The 22827-nt window shown below is 39.0% G+C and overlaps 1 protein-coding gene across 1 annotated transcript in view; it reads right to left on the bottom strand.

The window, feature by feature from the left end:
- SLC1A7 (solute carrier family 1 member 7) overlaps window positions 1–22047 on the bottom strand; it is a gene marked incomplete at its 3' end in the record, with an annotated part of 56433 nt that extends 34386 nt beyond the window's left edge. The window contains exons 1-3 of the mRNA XM_082484415.1: window positions 21775–22047; window positions 20647–20726; window positions 5151–5366 (exon numbers count right to left, since the gene is read on the bottom strand). Coding sequence (XP_082340541.1) covers window positions 5151–5366; window positions 20647–20726; window positions 21775–21915 — 437 coding nt within the window. The 5' untranslated portion in view covers window positions 21916–22047. The remainder of the gene's footprint in view (window positions 1–5150; window positions 5367–20646; window positions 20727–21774) is intronic.
- Window positions 22048–22827: the final 780 nt, after the last annotated feature.

A 22827-nucleotide genomic window follows, 5' to 3' on the forward strand; every position in this document is an offset into this window, starting at 1 on the left:
GGAATATGAATGTAGGGCAAAGTTATTAAAAAAAGTTCTTTCATAGTTTAAACGCTGTGCCATTTAATGCACTATTAAATATGTTATTGCATGTATATACAATTCAGTCTTCAGCTGTAAACTTTTTAAAGCATGATTTCTGGTTTTGCATAGCCTGGACTTTTTCCAAATTACAGCAGATACTGGGTTTCTCCTGCCGTATTTTCAAGAAACACAATTTTTATAAAATAGAATATAGCCCTTAGCTTGAAAAGAAGGAAGGGAAATGATTTTAAAGAGTGCTCAGGATTCCCATGAAAACATAAATCCTCTCCAGTGTTTATATCCTCTTCTAACTATTAATGGTATAAAACCCCCCTCTCTCTCAGTTAAGCCAGATTGAGTTTCCCGGCACCTGCTATTAAATTGCATGCAATCCTGAATATTCAGTAGTAAAATGCTCTGACTTAGCCTTCCAGTAAACTTCAGAAATGTACAAATTTGTGTGTTATGGTTTAAGGCTGTATTCACTGAATTGTTTTATCTGGAGCTTTTGAACTGAGTAAGCTTGCGATGTCATGCTGTCTGGCTAGACTTGAGAAAGAGTAAAAATGTATGTAAACCCTGCACTTGCTGATGCCCAGATTTGCACACACAGTCAGCCTTATATAAAACAGGAGGGTGAACCCCCAGTTTGGCTGAGATTTGTTTCCTCTTGTGAACGTTTATGGTGTTTGCTTGTTTGTTCTTATCAGCCAAATTTTGTTTCCCTTGGTGACAAATGCAAGTAGCATGATTTAACTTGCGATAAGATTTACCCTTCCAAATCAAAGGTATTTTGATAATGGCAACAGAATGTAGTGGAAATATAACTGCTAATGTAAACAGTGTGGTCCTGAGTCATATATCTTGTTTCACAACTGTTCGTCCCCAAATTATAGACATTTTCTATTCTGCTTGTCAGGTGAATATACATTGTAGAATTAAACAAACCTATTATTTAAATAGAATATGTCCCTTTTTGTCCTTTTGAATAAAACACTCAAAGTCTGAATTATGTTAAAAGAATTGATATCTTGCCTTTCTTCATTTCTTAACTCACAAAAGTCTACTAAAAATTAACTCTTTTATTTTTTGGGACATAGTACAGGGTTAATTTCAATAATTGACACAGGAAAAAGAAGGTAAAGATGTATGTTGATTCATTGCTATTATTTCCATTGAGGTGCCCCAAAAGCCACATTCCTAGAACAAGACTCCCACTAGGTCTTGTATAAACTGGGATTATTTCTTCTGGCGCCACAGATTTTTCTGAACAATCCTCAGCGAGGTCATTTTTTTTCCATATATCTTGGTTCTCTAGCTGTAAGAAGGGAAAATGGTCCTTGCCTACCTCACAGAAGTATTGTACATCATAAGAATAAACCATTAAAATTCATAAAATATCAGATGCTTTGGTGCATTAAAGAGAACAAGATGATCCTTAGCCTGAGGATTTATAGTTTTAAATATGGAAGAAAATACACTTTCATGAGTCTTGCAGTGCTTAGACCAGAAACCTTGAATATAATTAAGGCAGATTTGTACATCTATCTCAATGTAGTAATAAAGTGGCAGCTAAAGAGAAAAGCATCTTTAGAACAGCAGCTACTGCACAGCATCAGACTCACAGCTGCCTTCTGAATTACTTGTCCTTAGCCCAGATCCCGGCACACTGCTGATAGAGAGGGGCAAGTTATGCAAGGGGAGAGTCCTGCACAGGTACAAAGGTGAACTACCTAGTTAAATGGGTATCTATCTTCCACAGACAGCAGAAGATTTGTTTGATTTAAAGCTGGATCAGATTAAAGCAAAAATTCAGACATTTAAGGCCAGAGCAGCACTAAAGATTTCAGGTATTTGAATGTTGAAAACACTTCTATTATGCTGCATTCAGTGGCCTCTCTGTCCAGACTGCATCTAGGAGGAAATCAGCAGGGACAGATTCACATTCTTGTCCCCAGTCTCTTTGGGTTCCCTTCAGAAAGGAAGTCTTTCGAGTATTTTTGTTTCATGTGGCAAAAAATGGTTGACTCGTGGATACAGTTTTTGAGGCATGAGATTCAGTAGGTTAATAAGATTATGTATGTCCTGCTTGATGTGAGGTTTAGAGCCATTTCAGAATTATGCAGTACAGTGTCACTGTTATGTCCTAATCAAATCATATACACTGGAGGTTTTCTTGCTGTTTTTTTTTTACATAACAGACAAAGATAGATGGGAAGCACCGTCTGCAAAATAATGCAGAATAATAATGCGATTACTGATTAATGTTGCAGGTGTTTAGGATGACCATGAGGCTCTGCAGTAGTTCTTGGCTTCATTTATTGCTAAGTCAGGACATTCTTTAACTTCTGATTAAAACCACTTCTAAAAGCAAAATCTTCACCCAAAAATTCCAGATATTCAATTTCTAGCAACTTCCTCCCTGCCAAAAATTCCAGACCTGACAATGTCATATATAACATCACAAGAAATAATATTGTATTTCATCATTTCAAAGTGGCTTCAAATCTGAAATCAGTGAGGGTGAATATGTGTATCACTATGCCAAGATTCATGCTTTTAAAATAAACCCCACAATTATGTCACATATATCATCTCTCCACTTGTACATTTAGCATTCTTTGTTTGCAGAATGCCAGATGTTTCCTGTGTAAACTTCTGTGTACATATGCAATTGATAAATTGAGAGGAAATTAATGAATTGAGAAGATAAGCCAATCTGGGCCTAAAAAGATGGTCTCCAGCTGTGAATGGAAGTGATTTATCATTGAGCTAAAGGATCAGCTTTTCTAGCTCAAACCAGCAGATACATCATTACATTTAATCCAGACTTCCACATAGATATTTAGGAGTTTTGCAATTGACTTCAGCAGAGCCAGGATTTCACCCATAGTGTTTGCCTAGGCTGAAAGCCCATTCCCCACATTTGTGTTATTCTTTTTTATTTATTTAGTAAATGTGGTTATTTCTGTAGTGGAGGAATAAAAACCATTGGTTTGTGCACTCAGGGTAGAAAGATTGCAGCTGTGACTGCTGCTTAGCACAGCAAAAGGAGAGACCTTAATTCTCTCTTTTTAAGCTTCAGTAACGGGAGTGGCTTGTTGGCCTGTCATTGTTGGCACCAGCCCAAACTGGTGAAGACTCTAAGGTTTCGCAGCCTAAAAGCACGTGCCTGGTTAGAAACATGAATGCCTGAAATATGCATGCAAAGTATTATAATTTGCTCAGGTAAATGTTTGTGGGAAGTGAAATTATAGATGATATTTGCAAATGTTTAGATCAGGACGTAGCATTTTACCTGCAATGAGGCTCAGCAGAATAAAGCGTTCCCAAACCTCACCACTAAACCTGTGGTGTACAGGGATTAGCCAGACAGAGATGAAGAGATGAGACCGTAACTCAGATCTCAGGTTCCAGTCATACAGACATTTGGTTGTTTTATGCAAACATAATACTATAGAACTGAATTTAAATTTTGCATGCCCAAATTACTTTTCATCTGACTCATCTCCATGAACTAGTTTACGCTGGGTCTCAAAAAGCAACTGGGCTGGTGTGAGGAAGGGGATGAGAACCTATGGTCAGGGAGACCCTTTACAGAGACAGCTGTAAGGTCAGTTTGGATGTAACGTTGCACCCTATGTCTCATTATGCCTTTGCTTGTCTAAGAACGAGGCCTTAGAAACAGCTCAGCACACCAGAAAGGGCTTCCAAACACTGCCACTATGAAGATAATCATTGATTACTGTTTTCTGAAATTCTCTTTTACTTCTCACGTTACTTTGTCATACTAAGGGGTTCAAAGGTCCAGTAACTTGCTCAGTTCCTTCCTCTTGGTGTAGGAACTATAGTCCTTTATGCAGCAGAAATAAAATAATATGACTTAACATGATGTCACAAACACACATGCGTGAATTCCACTGCACATGTATCATGGCAAAGTCACTGGGAAGATACAGATGCCATGAAGTGGGCATCTTCCCACTGCAGATGAAGATGGTGATCTTCTGAAAGCTACAAAAGAGAGTGCACTCAGCTGCTGCTCTGTGGCTAATATAATTTGGCTCATTCTCAGTAAGACATTGATTGATACAACAGAAGAACACAAGGGTTTCAGATGGCCTGGCTAAGTGCAACTGGAGGAGAAAAAAGAGATTTTTATAAGCTTTACATCCCAGTTCCTTCTGATTTGAGGTCTCAGTAACTCTCATTGAAATACTCTGTGTGCTGATGCCCTCTCAGGGTCAGGAATTTTGGTGTTTGAAAGAAAAACTGTGCAACATTTTTAATTTTAACAAGTCAAACTCCAAAGAAAACTCTGTGTTTTAGATACACACTGGGCCTAGGCGCCCCTGCTCAACATAGTGTGAGATCACTGGCTTGAGAACCAACCGAAGGCAAAACTTGGTCTTTCTGCATGAGCAAAATAAATCTGAGGCACATACTATGTTCAGTCAGGAAACTAGTTCCACTAGCACCTGAAACATTGAGACAAAGAGGGATATTCAGGCAAGGCCGTGAAAATACCATTGGCGCTCTAATGCTGGTCTAAAAAACCAACCCTCCCTTCTGCAAAACAAAATAAAATGAACAAGAGAAAGTCACAAAGCAGAACAAATAACGTGATAAAAATAAGGAATAAAAAGATCACAATAGTGGTCTTTCTAATTGTATCCTTCATCTGAGAGTTGCTATGAGCAGTTCTAACAGCACTTTATTATTTCCTGAAATAATGGATTTCAGCTCTTATATTTAAGGTTTTGCCTATTACAACTGGCTGCCCTTATTTAAATTAACATTCCATTTTAATACTGCCTTGGCCTTAATACATTTCATGATGATCTCAACAGGCTACATGTGATTCTGTGGGGGTAAAAAAACACCCTACCCCAGTGTTGTTAGTACTTCTGATAGATTTGTTGGCCATTCATTTAAATTGTACTAGAAAAAGCCAGTATAAACATCTGATAACTTGAAAATCATCTCCTAAAATTTTCTTGATTCTTTTTCTTGATTTAAACAAAACCTTCATCCTTAGGTTCAGAACTTATCCTCAGGCCACACTTTCTCATGCAGTTATGCACAAAATATCACTTCCAGAAAGCAGAAAGACTGAATGTAGTTACCGGATTAAGTCAAGCAGTGCATCTGCGGAGCTCATGATGGGCTTTCCGCCCTCTTCAGTGGCCTCCTTCTGTGCTGCTCCACCAGGATGGATAATGGAGACCATAATTATTCCCACAATCACAGCCACAAATGTTGTCCACAGGTAGTAAGTGACGGTTATGATACCTAATCGACTGGAAGTCTTGGCATCCAGAGCTGCTAGCCCAGACATTAAGCTGTGGAAAGAAAATACAACGTATATAGTATCTTTTGCATAACGTTAATGCAGCTGAAAACCTAATTTCCTAATTATTCCAGTTTACCTGCCTCTCTTAGGATTGGCTACATATCAGTGTTTTTAGAAGCTTGTCAGTAACACTAAAGCTATATCCTCTGTGTCTAAAGGGATGTTTCCCAATTGCCGTGTGAGATACTGGTTACTTGAAGGAACTGGGAAGCTCAGGCTGCACACAATGGGACTGAATCCTATCGACTGTTCCATGAAGCTGGAGGGACAGTTTTACATAACCTACATGTGTGACGGCTCAGTTCACAGGAGCAATGGCAATAATCAGTCATACAAACTTGGGTATGAAACTCTACACGTAATTTTACAGAATCATAGAATAATTCAGGTCCGAAGGGACCTCTGTAGGAAACCTGGTGAAACCCCTTGCCCCTTCCCGTGTGAAGCCAGATCACAACTTCAAAATGAAAAACACTAAGGGGAAATTTTGTCATACAGTCCATTTTTTACCCAAAAGAATAACTTTTTTTCTTTCTGAAGCAATACAGAGCACAATATATTTTTGCTTTACCAGGGGGCACATTGGGGAGCGAACTGTGATTCAGTGTGCCTCCAGTCGAAGTGGAGGCAATGTATGGTGTGCAGAGGAAACTCATTCACGGGCAGGTGTCGCTGCACAGTGGGGAGCAAAGAAAATGCTATGGTCACTTCAGCCTTTCTTTCCTCTTCAGCTCCCTGCCCACCACTGCCAGAGGATGACCAGTGTCCATCCTCTTGCTTGTATAGCTTGCCTCTGCCAAGCTATGCGACTCTCCACCAAGTGCTTTAGCTCTCACTGACCCTCTTCATAGGCAAATTAGACAGGGCACTGTTTGGTCCCTGAACTTGCTTCAGGCTGCTCTGACACTGTTTCCAAGATTTGAGTTTCCAGTGACACCAGTGTTGCTTGGGGCTTTATACTGAGATTTAGCTTTGAATAATTCTCTGTAAACTCATCAAAGCATGCATCTCAGGAAAACTGCAGGTGAAATAAAATACCACATTTACTATGTGGTGTGCCCCGCTGTCAAGCTTTCTCGTCAAAACAGAACCGTTTATCAGGCCTTTCCTCATAAATAGTCATTATTAAGCTGTACCTCCTTGAATGAGATCTCCTTGACCTCACTCTGCTGAGTGAGGTTGTCTAGAGCCAATGCTAAAGTGCAGCTTAACCTTTATAGTAGATTTAATGAAATCAAATGGGTGGGATTTAGTGCTCAGGTTCCTGCTATCCACTAGATTAATTAAGAAAATGTATTACTTTTCTGCATTGCCAGTCTCTCATCTAGTGTGGGTTTTGTTAACACTATAGGCGCAAGGGGAAACGTTGGTTGCACTGTAATATGGATCATTTAGAAAATGAAAAAAGTGAAATGAAAATTAAAATTAAAATCTTGAAAACTCTCACTCTTGTGACTATTGTTCTTCCCTCTCTTTTATCATTGTATTTTATAAAAATTCCACCTCTCTGCATGTCTGTAAAGCACTGTGTACAAACACAGCACTACATATTAAAAAAACAGTAGCAGCAATAATACTTAGTTCCTTGGCATTTCCCTTGGATGGGTCCATACAGAAGAGTAAATATTCTAAACCATTTTTTGATAAAACAGTTGAGGTAAATACATTTCTCTCAAATTAAGGTGTTATTTTTTTGTCAAACAACCTCTATGTTGTTATTAGATTCCTAGGACTAAACTCTTCTTGCAGGCTGAGGTTTCACAAGCCATTGAGCCACTTCAACAGCTCATTGATGCCTAAAGGAGATACCTATGTTGTACTGAACTTCAGCACTGTTCCACTCCCCACCCTAACCTTCCTAGAAAAAGAAAAGGAAAAATGAAAATCAGGTTGATTTTGAACTAGCTGGATGTTTTTCATGGTAACCATTTTCAGTGTTCTATATGGATATATTATGCGGGGAAACTGACACCAGTAGTATGAAGGCCTGACAGTTGACCAGCAGAGCTTGTATCTTGTAGGTAGGACACCATGCAGAGTAATGACTTGGAGAGGGCACTACTGAGGAGACAGACAGTACACTTCTCTTCCTGGTACAGCCCTGAAGCCACTGTCGATGTGGTAAAGCCACACTATTTCTATTGTTCTTGATGACGCGTTGTGTTTGTTCTACAGAACAACAGAGAGATGAACCTTGCACATAGCACTTGAACTGTCTTGATTGTTCACCTCAGAAGTATGTCCAGAAGTACTTAGGGACAAAAGTCCTAATTAAATATATCCAGTGGTTCATGTGCCTTTGGGAATGCTACCTCAGCCTCAAGATGTTGGTCCGCTAGGATCTGGGAAGATGTTGTGCATCTAGAATCTAATCATACATTGGCTCTTAGGTGACAAATCCTGAGGGGGCTAATAATGAGATTGCTCTGTCTTGGGGATATTCATTAACAAGATCATCATCTGTAATGAGATTATCCTGTCACCAGATAAAGTCATGCTCAGTTCATGCTGTGATGAGAAAGTTCTCAAAAGTAATTAACTATGAAGGTGCAACAGGGGTAACTGTGGTGTGACAGAAGCACAAAAAAAGGTCTGGGTTCAGACAAAGCTCTGTGTTTTTCATGGCCTGTGATGCTCCATTTTAAGAAGGGCCCAGTGGAAGCAATTCTCCAAAGACTGTGGAGTAACACTGGTCATGTCCCTATAAGCAATTGCTCAGAATCATTTTCAGAAAGAAATTCCTGTAACTAGTATGAGACAGTAATCACTCATTAACTGTTTGTCATTTGACTTCATATGTTTGATATCAGAGGGAACAGGACAGAAGACATAAAGATTAAGAGATATATTGATTATCACAGTTATTGTATGAAGTATGCAATACACAGTTGTATCGCAGGTGCTCCTCACCATTGATCTCTAGAGCTCCAACATTCACATAATGTAGCCAAAGAATGACAAGAAAAAGTACTTTTCTTATTTCCCAGGCAATAGGGAAGTCAGGAAGAATAAGCTTCCTGATGGTTTAACTTAAGATCACTGTATCATGTTCAGGTTTTCCCTTTAAATCTAATTTTCTCAGACACTCTTGGCTACATAAAAACTTCCCCAACAGTTTCCCAAGCTACTTCTAAACTGAACAAAGATGCTCCCATGTCGTCCACTACTAGATCTCATAAAACACAATGGAATGAAACCCAGTGTACTTTTAATTCTTGTCAAGCCTCAGAATCTGGTTAGGCTTGAAATAACAGGACAGATATTTGATTCATAGATTAAAATTTTTTTACTTGCTATGTAGCTAAATAGCTTCCACATGCATGTTTCATGCGTAGCTTCTATAACATGTTTTAATGATTGCCAAATGGATAAAACAGGATTAAGACAATGAAAAACAATCTGCAGCTTTTCTGAATAATTACAGTACATCTCACTCATTTAATCAGTCTGGCAAAAAAAAAAAAAATCCACAAAAGTGTACTCTCATGTTCAGAGACCATTTCTTAATTTGTATAGAAAAAAACAATGTCAAGCCTAAGGTTTCAAAAAAATGCGTCAATGAGTTTTGCCTGAGATATTAAGTCTTCTAGTGCAGGATTTAGGTGAAACCTCCCGTTACTATGATTTAAGAGGTTTCTTGCACCTTGCTTTGAAACATCTGGTGCTGGATATAATAACAGATACCATAATAAACTAAGTAGCCCCATGACCCCTTTATCTCCTGCATTGATTGTTCAAATTACATGCAAAAATGATCTTCCTGTGGTTTTTATTTCTGCTGTCGAGAATAGTCTGCTGCTTTTTTTTATTCTATCTTGTTCAGCTAACAAATCTTGGATGAAACTGTGTATTCTCAGAGACTACACATGATTCGAAGAATAGTCTCCAAAATTGTTGTATCTGCTGCATATCTGTATATGTATTTTCATGTTTACAATCTTTCTAAGGTTTGTATTTTTATTCTTAACAGGTAAAAAATATCTGGCTTTTTTACTGGGACTTAGGTAATTCTAAATCTACTCTGCTTTGTTTTCTGGGAAATAAGTTGTTCTGATGCAGCCAAATCTCTCTTGTCTCTTATCTGAACTATATAGACATATTTTTATTGGAGAAAGAAAGTCAGAAAAGCAGTAAAACAAACAGCTGCATTTTGTTCAAAAGCTCAATATGGCAAATAATTAAAAAAAAATTATTTACTAGTGGCATTTCAGTGGGACATATTCAAGACAATTATTCCACTAAGACTTTAATTGTTTTATTACTGATTGTTATTAAAAAAAAATCGTACCTAAATTGTTTTATCTAGGATGGCTTTATTAAAGTTTGTTTACTTTTTTTTTTGACAGTATCCATGTGATTTATGTAAGGTTACAAAAAATTATTTCTTTATGGGGTCCTTGTTGAGGGAGGAAGGTGAAGAGTGAAGCCAGGATCAGTGGAAGATCTAATGAAACCTAGATTAAGCTTTTAAAGAGAAACTAGAAGAGTAAGACCTCAGTAACTCCAGGAATTATTATAAGTGACTCGCTAAAAATGTAAAGTCAGTTACTAGGTTGTTTAAAATATTGGTAATAGTACAAACAAACGAAACTCTTAAGTGGTAATTTTCATGTCTGCTTTGAGAGGAATCTGCGTAAAACCCCCAAAAGTACTATAGCAATTTTGATGTAACAAGGAAGGGAATTTTTTCAGTATCTCAGAAATCTAATTAGTCCCATGCAAACAAGTATTGAAATCTTCGTGAGCACCTCTAGGCTTGTTCTGGCTGTCACTGATATGCATCAGAGTACTTATGAAGCATTTTATTTACAAATGAAAACAGAACTTTCTATCTTCTCTGCAATTCTCTAGTTTTTTCTGCTGCTGTCTGGTAAAAGTACATTTTTTGACCTGTCTCAAGATCAAAACCTATATCCCCAGAAAGGGAAAATACAAGAAGCTGCTGTTAAGACCCCATTCTGCATGTTTATTTTGTCTTCCTCTCCACCAGAAGCCATCTGGATGTTGCTTTGAAATAGATGGATTATGGATAAAGTTATCAGAAGGGATTAGTGTGATTAGAAAGACATTAATCCTGTCAAGAAGTAATGGTCAAGTATTAACCACCAACAGTTGTTCCTAGAATCATGTTTGTTTTCATTCATCCTGTACCCTCCCTCACATTCTCATTTTGTAATTGCATGCCGTAGAAAAGACCTTCCTAAGCAAGTTCTCCCAGTGAGGCTGGGAAGCTCCTCTAACAGCTACATTAGAGATGATTATATTACAGTTGAGCATCATGAAAGTGAAGTGCTGGCTTCACTAATGCTGCTTGATCGTGCAGGCAGGCTGTCGCTTACCTTTTTGTCAAGGTCAGTGCCTTCAAGTTTCAACATGGTAATAATCTCCATTTCCACAGCACAAGCCATTTAATCATCTTAAAATGCTTTACTAACATAACCTAATATCATACAGGAAGGCCTTATCTCCATTTTACAGGCAAGGAAACAGAGAAATTAAGGCACTTTATTTAAATACAAACAATTTACAGTGAAAAAAGATATTCCTGAAGTGGTCTCTATATTGCAGTGGACCATCAGACTTTTCCTCATCTGTGCCCAGCTATCTGTGCTTTCATGACAGACTGATTCACTTCCATGGAGGTACCATTTATGGAGGAACAGTTTGCAACAAAGAAAATAAAACTCTCTTCAGTAATGAGAGAGACATAAAAAACTTACTCTGGCCCTTTCTATATAGTTTGATGCTTGATTTTGCTCTTAATCTCTAGTGTAGTTAAAATTATTTCAACAGTGAGAAAGAGGGATCAGAATGGCTCTTTCTTTCCAGGATATTCTTTTGCTTTCTTCTAACAATACGGAATACCTACAGAGCAGGACACTGCCACGGCTGCAATAGAAAAGGCTGCTGCTCTCATCACATGGCAGAGTGACGGTGGTACTGGTGAGAGGACCATAGCCTGTCCCTATCTCTGCTTCACCCTTTGTCGTCTGCCCTTACTTAGAGTGATATGTTATAGTTTGTTTTTTTCATTTCCAGATGTTGTAACTCACTGCACAGGAAAAAATGCCTCCTGCCCAGACGTGCAAACAGATAGTTAGCACATCTGGTGGTCTGTACCCGTATACATATTTCAGACAACCAAGTGGCACCTTGGTTGGAAGCTGGTGCCATCCCACACCTCCAGGCCCATCCACCCACTTTTGAGTGGGGCCAGGACCTCTCATGTGTCATGACACCATTTGTCTAAGTACAGAGGAAGATAAAATCCTGCAATAATCCATGTTCACACCCCGAACTAAGCTGGATCAGGTATGTGTTGTGCACTTGTTGAAGGACAGCCCATTTTTACAGATGAACACTCTGTCTGTGTATGTTTCTGTACAGTCCAGACAGGCAATAAAATGACACCTAGGCTCTCTGTGAATTTTACTTGGGCTCAATAGTTTTTCAGACTACCAGTGTACTTACAGGCTTCCACTGATCTGAGAACAACTAAGGAACTATCATGATCACTTGTAGTCAGTGGAATGATCCCCAATATCAAGTATTATTAAAAGTTTCATAGTATTACAGCATGATTTTCAAAGGGGGTGAGAAGTGTAGAATCCTTCTGAAGGCCCAGGGGGTTACCGAGGTTTGTCTCCTCTGAAAATCGAGTAATAGGAAACAGCATTTTTAAAGTTTAGATATCTTGATATAAATGAAAATAGTGTTTGTGCTCAAAAAAACAAATAGAAAGTGGAAGCTGTTTTACAAATAGGATCGTTGCAGCAGTTTCTGTATGGTTAGATTGTTAGCCATAGATAGCACTTGAAATGTGAATTAACTTTTCAGAGCGCCTCAGTATATAGACATTTTACTAAACACGGTGGAAGCTCAAAGATGTCGGGCATGATGGAAAGTCTGGCTCTTGATCTTCAAACAAAAGCAAATGAACAATATGTTAGAAGATCTCGCTGTCTGCAATACACTATTTGCAGTGATTGTGTTTAATTTTACAGCTAAGCTGCTGGAAAAGAAACAGAAATCTACAAAAGAAACCAAGTCTACATTTCTAGCTCATCATAACATGCAGCTTTTTGAGATTCTTTTTTTAAATAATACTTTATAAAATAGTAGGAGTTTTATTTTTCACCGAAAACGTTGAGGTCTCCTTTTCCTTATTATCTAACACTTGTAACTCTTACTGATAAACTGACATACATAGCAAAAATCCTTCCAGGAATTCACATAATGCATTGTATTTTCTTAGTGTGTAATTGGAAATCTGTTTTTATGGACTAATGTTAACAAGGCAGGACTTTGTACAGCACACAGTGAAGATCAACATCCAACAGCTTTTCCGTCGCTGCTTCCTCCCAAATAGCCCAATATGCAAGGCCACATCGCATAGATGCGATACATCTATGAATGCTGGAAGGGACAAGCAGCAACCTTTGATCACCGACTGATAAAGGAGATCTGAGACACTGTAATATAGGTCATGCAGAACTCAGGCTGGCTTGTCATTTAGCTGTTCTGATAAAAAAAAAAAAAAAGTATTTCCTAAATTCAAAGGTCAGGATGCAAATGACACCAAATTAACATCTGTGGAAAGAGCTAAGGATCTTAGTAATACTTGATTTTGTGTTCTGTCAGTTCTTTCAAGGGTTTTTAGATTAAGAAAAGGGCAAAAGGATTTGAAACAAAAATTTGGATTATAAACAAACGTCACATTTATTCAACTGTTTATAGTTCATATATGTTTCTATCCTAAGGAAACAGGGAATCCAGACAGCCTCTCAAGCTTCACATGCCATTGCCCTTTCTTTTGCAAGACACTAAGTATTTTAGAGCTCTTAGAGGATTACAGAAAAATTCTGTCAGGTCACAAACTGCTCATACCTCATTTGTAATAACTTCAGTGCTTTCCACACCCATTCACTTCATGACCACAGATGTCTATTGGACATCACTAGATCCCTGGTGACACTGCCTAAATAATTTGTACTGTTGGACCAATTTTGTCATTACAGCATTCATAACTCTGCAATATGTAGTTTTTCACTGAAACAGTTTGGACCCGTAGGTTGCATAAGCAAAAGGAAACAGTAGAAGATAGTATGGGATCTGACCATTAGACTCTGTATTCCTGACCACAGCTAAGAACATCAATAGTTACAGGTTATAATGCAGTGAAACTTCTGAAGATGTCTGAGACATGGAGGAGGGATTCTTAATAAGGTTTCCTAAGAAGATAGAATGGAATTTTCTTCTACAAGCTCGGGCGATCTCAAAACATCCTTTGGAGAACTTTCAGAGTAATCTGACATCAGTTCTGCAATATAATAGCGATATGGATTATTTAAAGTAGTATAATGATGTTGAGTGAGATTACTCTCTGACCAGTTCTTCTTACCCTTGGGCAATCCTTCCCTTTTAGTTTCACCCAAGTACAGTTTTGCTTTTCACTCTGAAAGTAAATATATTTATCCCCTCTTGTCATCTCCTTAAAACTCACATCTCTAGACTGACTTTCTCCACCATGAAGACTGTAGACGGCATATCCTAAGAAAGGGCTAACAGTTTGCTCTCACTGGGGTGAAATGTATTTTTTATTATTATTTACATTACAGTGATACAAATGACAGGTAGTTCAGAAATGGGACATTATACACACTTTACATTGTCATTCAGGTACCACACAGATTTTCCCATACTAACCCAGCAGAAGGTTTACCCTCCTCTGTTGGGGAAGACCTGATCCCTAGTGCCAATATTTACTATTGCAAGGTAACACAGGTGAAATAATAGAGGGAAAAATCCAGAGTCTACTAATGTGAAGAAAAGGCCCTGTGTTTCCAGGAGCAATTTAATTCTATGGGAAAATACAGCTGCCTTGGTACATTATAAATCATTGTTCTCAGCAGACTCCTCAGAGAGCCATAGGCAGCATTTTGCAGCTGCTCCTCAACACCTCACTAGATAATACAGTACATAAATTTGGTTGCACCCGATTATGCCCCAGTTTGGCAGCTGCACAAGCATAAGAACAGAACGACTGGTATTTATGAAAGAATGACTGGAGGGAATAGTTTAACTAGAGAAGACTGAGTGAAAACTGACCAGGAACTTACATTATCCATCCTTTCCTATTCAGTCTTCAGTAAAATTATGTGAATTTGTCAAGACAACATAAAAAGTATCTCTCAGTACCAGGAATGGATGAGAAGAAGTAGTACCGCACATACTGTCATTCACATAAAACCAGTATTATTGAGTGAATGAATTTTGGCTGTCCTCTTAGCTAAAATTTAATGATAAATAGGAAAAAAGACAGATTTCATAGCCTTTTAGAGATCTGTATTTTCCTTCTGAAGGGACATTATATTGACCGTATCAGGCACTGATTTATAATCATGGTAGAAGATTTAGACTGCAAATTTCATTACTGGCCTCTGAATGTTTGGGTCAAATTTTTCATCCCTAACTAAGTGTAAGCTTAAGCAGTAAAACAGACGAATAATCTCCAGTCTATGGTCTATCAACAGTTTCATCTACAGCTGACAGCAAGCAAAACAGTGCACCACACAATTTACTCAAGCTAATGGTCTGTCTCACAGCATGTTTTTAACCAAACCCTGAACTCCCAAAGAATATACTGTTGCTGTGAAGTTATTTAGGGTATGCCTGCACAGACAACTGCAGACAGACATGAACTCGCCCTGCCTTTGCTCTGAGCTGCCAAGGCTGGTCCGGAAGCCATATAGCCACATTAGCCCTTCGCATAGGAGCTTGGGCGCAAAGCCACGCTAATGCGGCTATACGGCTTCCGGCAGGGATCTGGCACTGGTCCCCCCAGTTTGGCTCACGGGCTAAGTGAGCTCACATCTGCTTGCACCCAGAGCATCTCCACATCCTCTTGCACAGTTTATACAATTGTCAACTCTTGAAATGTAACTAATGAGTCCTGAGAGGCAACATTTGGTATGGCACAGTACAGCTGAACGACAACAGAATTGCATTAGAACAGAATGAGCAATATTTTTCATTAGTGGGATGTTAAAATGGCAACGCATTCGCCAAATCAGAGGGCTGTGAAAAAATGATACGGGGAGAAGGGTACTATAAAGGAGTAGTTTCTAATGAAATACTAGGCTTTAACAGCATGAGTAAGAATGACCCACTCAGGAATCTGAGCAGAAGGATAGGGGATTACCAGAACTGATGGCATTATGGACAGGAATCCCCTTAAAGAAAGACAGTTCTATATTTAGCATATCATATTTAATTCAGCAACAAAGCCCCAGTAGTAACAAATATTTATTACTACCCCCAAATGAGCCTTGAAATAAATACAAAATTTTATTGGCATACACTTGCTTGTGTCAGGCACAATATACTCAGAGGAATGAGCTTTATAATTTAAAATTTAAAAAAGAATATAAGTCAAATCAGTTATTTAGATTTGACTATAAAGGGAACAATCTTTCTTTAACAGATTCTGCACATGGAAAAGGATCAAATCTCTGCTACTCATTATTTCTTGAACATCTAGCAAATGGCCAGTGGTAAACAAAACAAACTGCTTTTTCTAAAAGGAATATTCACTGCACTAACAAGCCTGTTAGACAGCTAAACAGTTCAATTCCGCCCTGACAATTCCTTCCCGCAAGTAGTCTCACTGCTTACTGCTAATCATAGTTTTAGAAAACCGAGCCCTATATCTATTACCAGATAAAAGCTGTAATCATATAAAAAAGGAGGGTGTTGAAATAAAGGATGCAACATTCTATTACACATACAGGTATACGTATATGTATACGTATTGAGAGAACTCAGTAGTTTCAGCTCGTGTAAACCTGTGTAACTGGCTTTAGCCTGCTTTTCTGATGAAGCAAGGCTTATGCAGCCAAACTCTGTGTGTGTGAGAGCCCTTAGCAATAACATTTTAATTCATTTTTCTCTCAAATGAGGGGATGGAAGGCTCCAAAAGAGAGAATTAGGTTCCTATAAGGTCTGTGAAACTATATGGCTGAATACAGAAAAGAAAGAATCTGTGCACTTCTAGTATTACCTTGAAACAAGAACCAGGGGCTGCAAGCCCTGCCTCTTCTCCAACCTGCCTTACAGATCTGCAGCACACACATTTTGCAGTTAGTCTCTGAAGACGCAGGAGGTCTGGTGCACGTGGCGGTTCGGCAGTGCCAGGAGCCAGACCTCCCCCTCCCCTGTGGGCTCACTGCACCTCTGCCTTTCCGACAGCAAGGGAGAGCTGAACTTCCTCTCTGGGTAAATGCCGCAGTGTAAGCTCTCTGCCTACTGGAAGGAATCCATGCCAAAAAAAAAAAAGCATTACAAAATGCCTCAGCAGTGGTAAATTTTTCAGTCAGAGTTTGCAGCTTCTTCAAAACCTCAGTCACAAGATGCATAATTGTAACAGATGAGGTTTCAGTAACAACCTCCCCCAAAACCATTAGTTGATGCAATTACGCTTACTGAAAATCAAGTTTCTGGCCCACTGGAAGTTGATCTGTACAAAACTGGTAACCTGAGATGAAGATGAAGGGGCAGGGAACGGGCACAAGGACAAAGACGCTCCGAAGGGAGGTGACAGCTTGTGAGTTATGGCACAGTCCCTGCCAGCGTGACTGCCTGCGCTCAAACCAGCACCTGTGCCTGACACTACTGGCACAGATTTGGTCAGAGGGTTTATATTATCTTTAGCAAATGTGAGAAGATATTAATGGGAAAAATGAGTGTTTATTCCTCTCCCAGTTTTTTGCTTCATGCAGAGCATGAAGGCATTGACATTAGATTTGATTATTTCAAGCACTTAATAAGTTGAGAAGCTGAAGTGATGGCTGCACAGGCATCTCTGCCAATCAACGTGTCCTGAAAGTGCTACCTGCAGGTGAAGAATACACTTGTGTGTGAGCTTATAATTAAGCATAGTGAAAGAGAGTAGAGATTTTATTATTGTCTGGGTAGGCAGGACTATTAGAAACCACCTCGGACGAAGGGCCTCCCAGATGCACAGGTCCTCCCTGCGCTGACCTGACTGAGCAGCCTCAACAACTCGTGGTTCCTCAGTCTTCCAGACAGAGCCACCTCCTGGCTGCAGGGTGTAATACAGACTGAGCCTCCACACACGCCTGGAAACGCGTTAGATGGAACGAAAGATGGTTTAACCAACTCGAGCACCTTGGGCCAGCTGATTAGCAGATGTCTGTCTGAAGACTTGGACCCATGTGTTTTTAAACATATCAGAGGACTCGGGGCAGGATGCACTGAGATTCACCTCTGTCACTGTCACATATGTGTGTGCCTGTTTGAAAAAAAATATTTGCTGAAATCTTTTGCATGTAAGGGAGAAAATATATTATTTGCATTGCAGTTGTCAAATGAGGATTAAGGTCTCTGTCCCAGAGAATCAGGGAATCATATCTCCTGCAGTCAATCTTTCAGGCTTCTTGAGGACACCCCCTTGTCCAACTGCAGTAAGAGATCAGGCAAAGTGTAGCTATGAATTCAGATTTGGCTCCTGTTCTCTCTGAGCTCTCTTAATATTCCCATTGCCAGGTTTAAAAGTAGTATCCTATGTTTATACATATAAGTACTGTACATCTGGTAACTGCAGGGTCTAAAGTTTGATCTTGTAACATTCCCTTCCTGAGTATTCCTAGGGCAGATACAAAATGTCAGACTAGTTGCTATAATTTCTTTCTTTATGTCGCTAATAGAAGCAGCATCCTTTGTTATGTGAGTACTTGTTCTCATCGCTGAGAAGAGCAAACTCTATACACAAGACACTTAGTGGATACTAATAGGGCTAAACCTCAGGCAGAGGATGGGGTAAATCAACAAATACTTCTTTTAGAGTCATTGTATGATGCTATGCAGCTTGTTTATGTAACCAGATAACTGAAACAATATCAACCCCCATCCTTAATGAAGGCCCACGTCACAACAAAAACAGAAGCTCATGAAGGGCTCAAACTGGAAGGCTAGTTTTACTGGTGGTTGCTTTTTCAAGATTTTTTTATCTGTGGGAAAACAAAAAGTGAGACTACAGGTGAAAGGAGATATCAGAGGTACAGGAGCTCTGGGAAAAGGCACTTCCAAGTGCTGGGGCAGAATTGGGTAAGACAAGGAACTGTATATTGAAGAAAGAGTCGCCTGTTGTTTGACTGATTTCTTTTGCATTTGGGAACTTTTAAAATAAACACACTTCAATCAGAGATACCTGACTATATTATCAGCTTCTCCTTCCTAATGGATACAATCTGCAAAGTTCCTGTTTTAATTCTCTAACCAGCAGGTCAAAAGGATAGTACAAATTTTCAGCCACTTCTGTTTAAGGTTGGATTTGTGCTGGTGACCTATAAGTGCAAGATTTTCTAGTCTATTGTCGGTCTTCTGCGCCACACACTTGCTGCGTTTTACTTCTGCCACAACCCTTCAAGATAAACTCTTGACTTGGAGACAGCGTATTTTGCACTGAGGGCCTCTTTCAATCCTCCTTTCTCACCTTCCCTTTTCTTTACAAGTATTTGTTTTTACTCATTAGTTCAAGAAAAAATACAGGGTAATTCAGAAGATAATTTAAATGTCATTGCTCCCACAGGACAGTCAGAATATTCGAAATCCACAAAGAAATTTAGTTTAAATGTGTATGCAGACCACTGGTTTACTCATTTTATGAAAAATGTATGTGGGAAATACTGTGCTTGTGGAAAAAAAAGGACTGTACAAGAATGTAATTATACCTATTTTTTGTTTGCAAAAACCTGAAATTTCAGTATGCAATAGCAAGCGATGGTTAGACTGTTATACAGGGAGACAGACTCATGCTATCTTACAATAAGAGCTAATCCCTTTGAAGATCTGTAAAGTTTCTTCTCTTTCTTCCACAGAGGATAGAGTCCGTCAGTTCTAACAGTGCGGCTCAGAGATTCACTCCTGACACATCTGTAGGTAACCTAGACCTATCACAGGCTGTGTCAGAGCAGCTCTTCCCCACTGTGTTGCTTCTCCATCCAGCATCTCTAAAAACCAAGGGAATTTAAAGAATTACACATTTTAGGGAAGGGGTCACATGACCCTGCTCCTACCCTTTTCTGTCCTTACTACGTCACTTCCTCATGTGAGATTCTTGTTGTCCTTGGAAAACTCTCACCTCTCAAAAAAGATTTAACATATTTTGTCTTGATGTTCTCTAGCTGTGTGGGACAGAACCTCGTATGAGTCTATGGTCATACTGTGTCCAGTTCTCGGCATGCAAGCACCATGAATCAGTTTCATTCTGTGAAAAACCATGAGAAGGTAGATGCAAAGGTAGATGATTTAAAAATAAAATTAGAGCTGGGTTGTGTTTATTTTCAGCACCTCTCAGCAATCTGAAACCTAGAAACTTATCTTTTTCTTAAAATGGAAAATGAGGTTTTGGCCTTTGTATTTGGTCCTAGAAGCTGAGGCTTCAAGGAAAGGCAACAGAGAGTGCAAGATTTTTTTCTCAGATCTGGTTAGGTAAAGGTAGCTTTGTTACTCTCCATCTCTCCTTATCTCTTCTCTCAGCATTGGGCTGAGAGCTTTGGGCCATCCAACTGGTATTTGTGATCGTAGTCAGTTGGAAGACAAGACAAATTTAGAGGAGAGAAAAAGCTATCCTAAATTATGCGAAGGCAGCTACCATGCACCATCCCTCAGCACCAGGATCTAGATCATTAATCCTGCCACCAATAAAGTGGCACCACTAAAGGTTCTGTCTTTAATGCACTAAGAAATCACTTTCACTTCCAGCTGAAGACAGGTTCATATTATTTGTTCACTGCTGGTGTTTTTTCAATATTCATCATACTGCAGCACCTCTCTCAAAATACTGCAGAAGACTATAAATTAATGATGCTTTTTCATCGTATTTGAATGGTGTATTATTTTAATTGTTTAGATTTAAGGCAGGCTTTTGGATAAGGTGCATCATTTATTCCATATATTTAGCTTCTGGTTAGCTTGAAGGAAAAAGTCCTCCCATTACAAGGAAAGAAGAAAACATCAATTAACCCTCCCCACGAGTTTTTAAGAAAATAATACCTATCTGAGGTATTGCACAAATGTTCCTATCGATTAAAATATATGTTCATAGCTCCACTATAAATATGAAGATACAGCAGTCAGTAATGGTCCTGGCACTTGACACTAATTCAGTTAAACAGGAAATAGCGGTGATGCCATGTCTCATTTAGGAAACTTCAAAAGTTGATCGAACAATCATTGTCCTCACTTACCTTGAGACAACCAGTGGGAGAATCAACATTTTCAGCATCCTCATCAGTAACTCACCAGGAAACTGGAAATAACTAATTTCCTAGAAATACACGGAGAGATGCTTATTGTTTTGACAGAAAGACTATCTGTCTTCATGAGTCCTGCTCAAGCTGTGGATCAGGTAACATTGGTAAAATCTGCAGCTTTGGTATATCAGGTGGCAAAGATAGTAGGTTTTAAAAGATCATTTTAAAATTAATCAGATTACATATTGGGTTGTAATTCAACAAAAACACACTACGTTGTTTGTTCCTTTACAAAGGAAGACAAAAATGAAATGTGCTGTCTCTTGGGGACTACTGTTAATAGGTTGCTCTGAATAATCTCTTCATTCTGCATTTTGAGTGTCTTGTTAGATGTGTATGAAGCTACTGCTTGGATGTAAAACATATCCAGACTGCAGTTAGTGGTAGCAGAACGAAGAATTGTTTTAGTTTAGTCACAGTTACTAAGTGCCATGTTTTTTGAAATTTATATTTTGTGTTCAAACAATGCATTCAGCAATGCATGTTGCCCTCTCAGTTCTGTCTGACTAATACAGCAGAAAGAAATGAGTACCTGCAAAGAGCTTAGTTGAAGTGTGCTGGAGGAGAAATCCCCAAGTGAATTTAATAACATGGTCTAACAATGATGGGAAAGCTCAAATTAATTAATACAAAATACCATTGGTGTAATATAAGCATCTGTATGCCTGTACATTCTTTAGATGTACATGTTCCAAATAATACAAAATCCAATTAATATATTGCACTACCAGTTTTTAACAGGTCCATATTAGATGCTACATTTTTTCTAGCTTAAACACCCACTATTATTATCCATACTTGCAACATTATAATATGCTTATGCTAGACTTACTAGGTATCTTAAAGACCAGAACTCTTTGCAAACGTATTGTTTGAGAAAGCGTGAAAAGACCCAAAGAACAGTGTATATTGACAAACAAATGAAATCAAACAAATTGAACAAACACACATACATGCTTTTTATCTTCAACAGTCCATCCTGAAGTTCCACAAGTTGCTATGTCTTTTGTTACATAAGTACGGTATTTTCCGTGCAGTGATACACTGCCATGCCACACATACCTGCTGGGAGAGCCGCCTCGTCCTCAGGAAGAATCCGAGAAGACAGCCAATGGTGACCGACAGCACCGAGAGAATGAGCAAACCATTTCTTTTACAAACATCCTTGACCCGAGCGAGGACTGCATCAAAAGCCACTGCCATACTGTCCTCCGTGCTCTTTGGAGAAGAATCAGCATCCCATGGAGAGAGAATTCACTTGCTCCTCTTGTTGGGGTGGACAGATCTAGCTCTGTATAGATCAGATCAAAGCACTTCCAGTTCTGCTTAGCTGACCTGCAAGGTCACCCCTCTGCCAATAGCCACCAAGCAAGCAGCTGGCATTATTGTTCCAAATTAATACCAACAATCCTATTATCGACTACATCATTAAGACCCTGGAAGAAGATTAGGGGGCTCTGGAAAATTAGAACAGAATGCAGTAGTATTTCTAAAACAAGACTGGTTCAAAACAAAGTGACACTCCTGGGAGAAAGACGGCGTTTGAGTGCATTCCTCAGTCTCCCCAGGCTGGGATCTGGACATCCAAACCTAGACAGGGAACAGTGCGAGTCATGCGTTCAAATCGGTAAAAGTAATGTTACTGCAGTTTTTCTAAAGGGCAGAGTAGGTAATATTTTGAACTGGACTATCACAACAGGGCAAGCTAGGTGGAACTGAACTTCATTAACCAAAGCAGGCTTGGGGTTTTTGTTTTCATGGCGAAAAAAGGCTGAATGAGTATTATAAGAGATACGCATCGAACAGAAAATAGCTGTATACTGAAGCACGCAAGGACACCTTCTGGCATTTGTTATTTGTTATCTTGGAAGTGAAATGATTTCACTTTTTCTCCAATCACTATGTTGATTAGAGTAGGGCCAATTTACTTTCAGAGGATTATCGGACTAAGCCACAGGGATTGCTTTCCTTTCCTTTGCTGTGTCCGCATTCAATCCCAATGCTGATTTTTATGCTACTGAATATCTGATAAAAATACATGATCGTAACTGTTCACCGTGCCATGCTTTCTTACCAAAACATTTCTGTATTTTCTGGGTTATTCTAAGATTATTC

This window comes from Vanellus vanellus (genome assembly GCF_965231255.1).
Source record: "Vanellus vanellus genome assembly, chromosome: 5".
Taxonomy (NCBI): Eukaryota; Metazoa; Chordata; class Aves; order Charadriiformes; family Charadriidae; genus Vanellus; species Vanellus vanellus.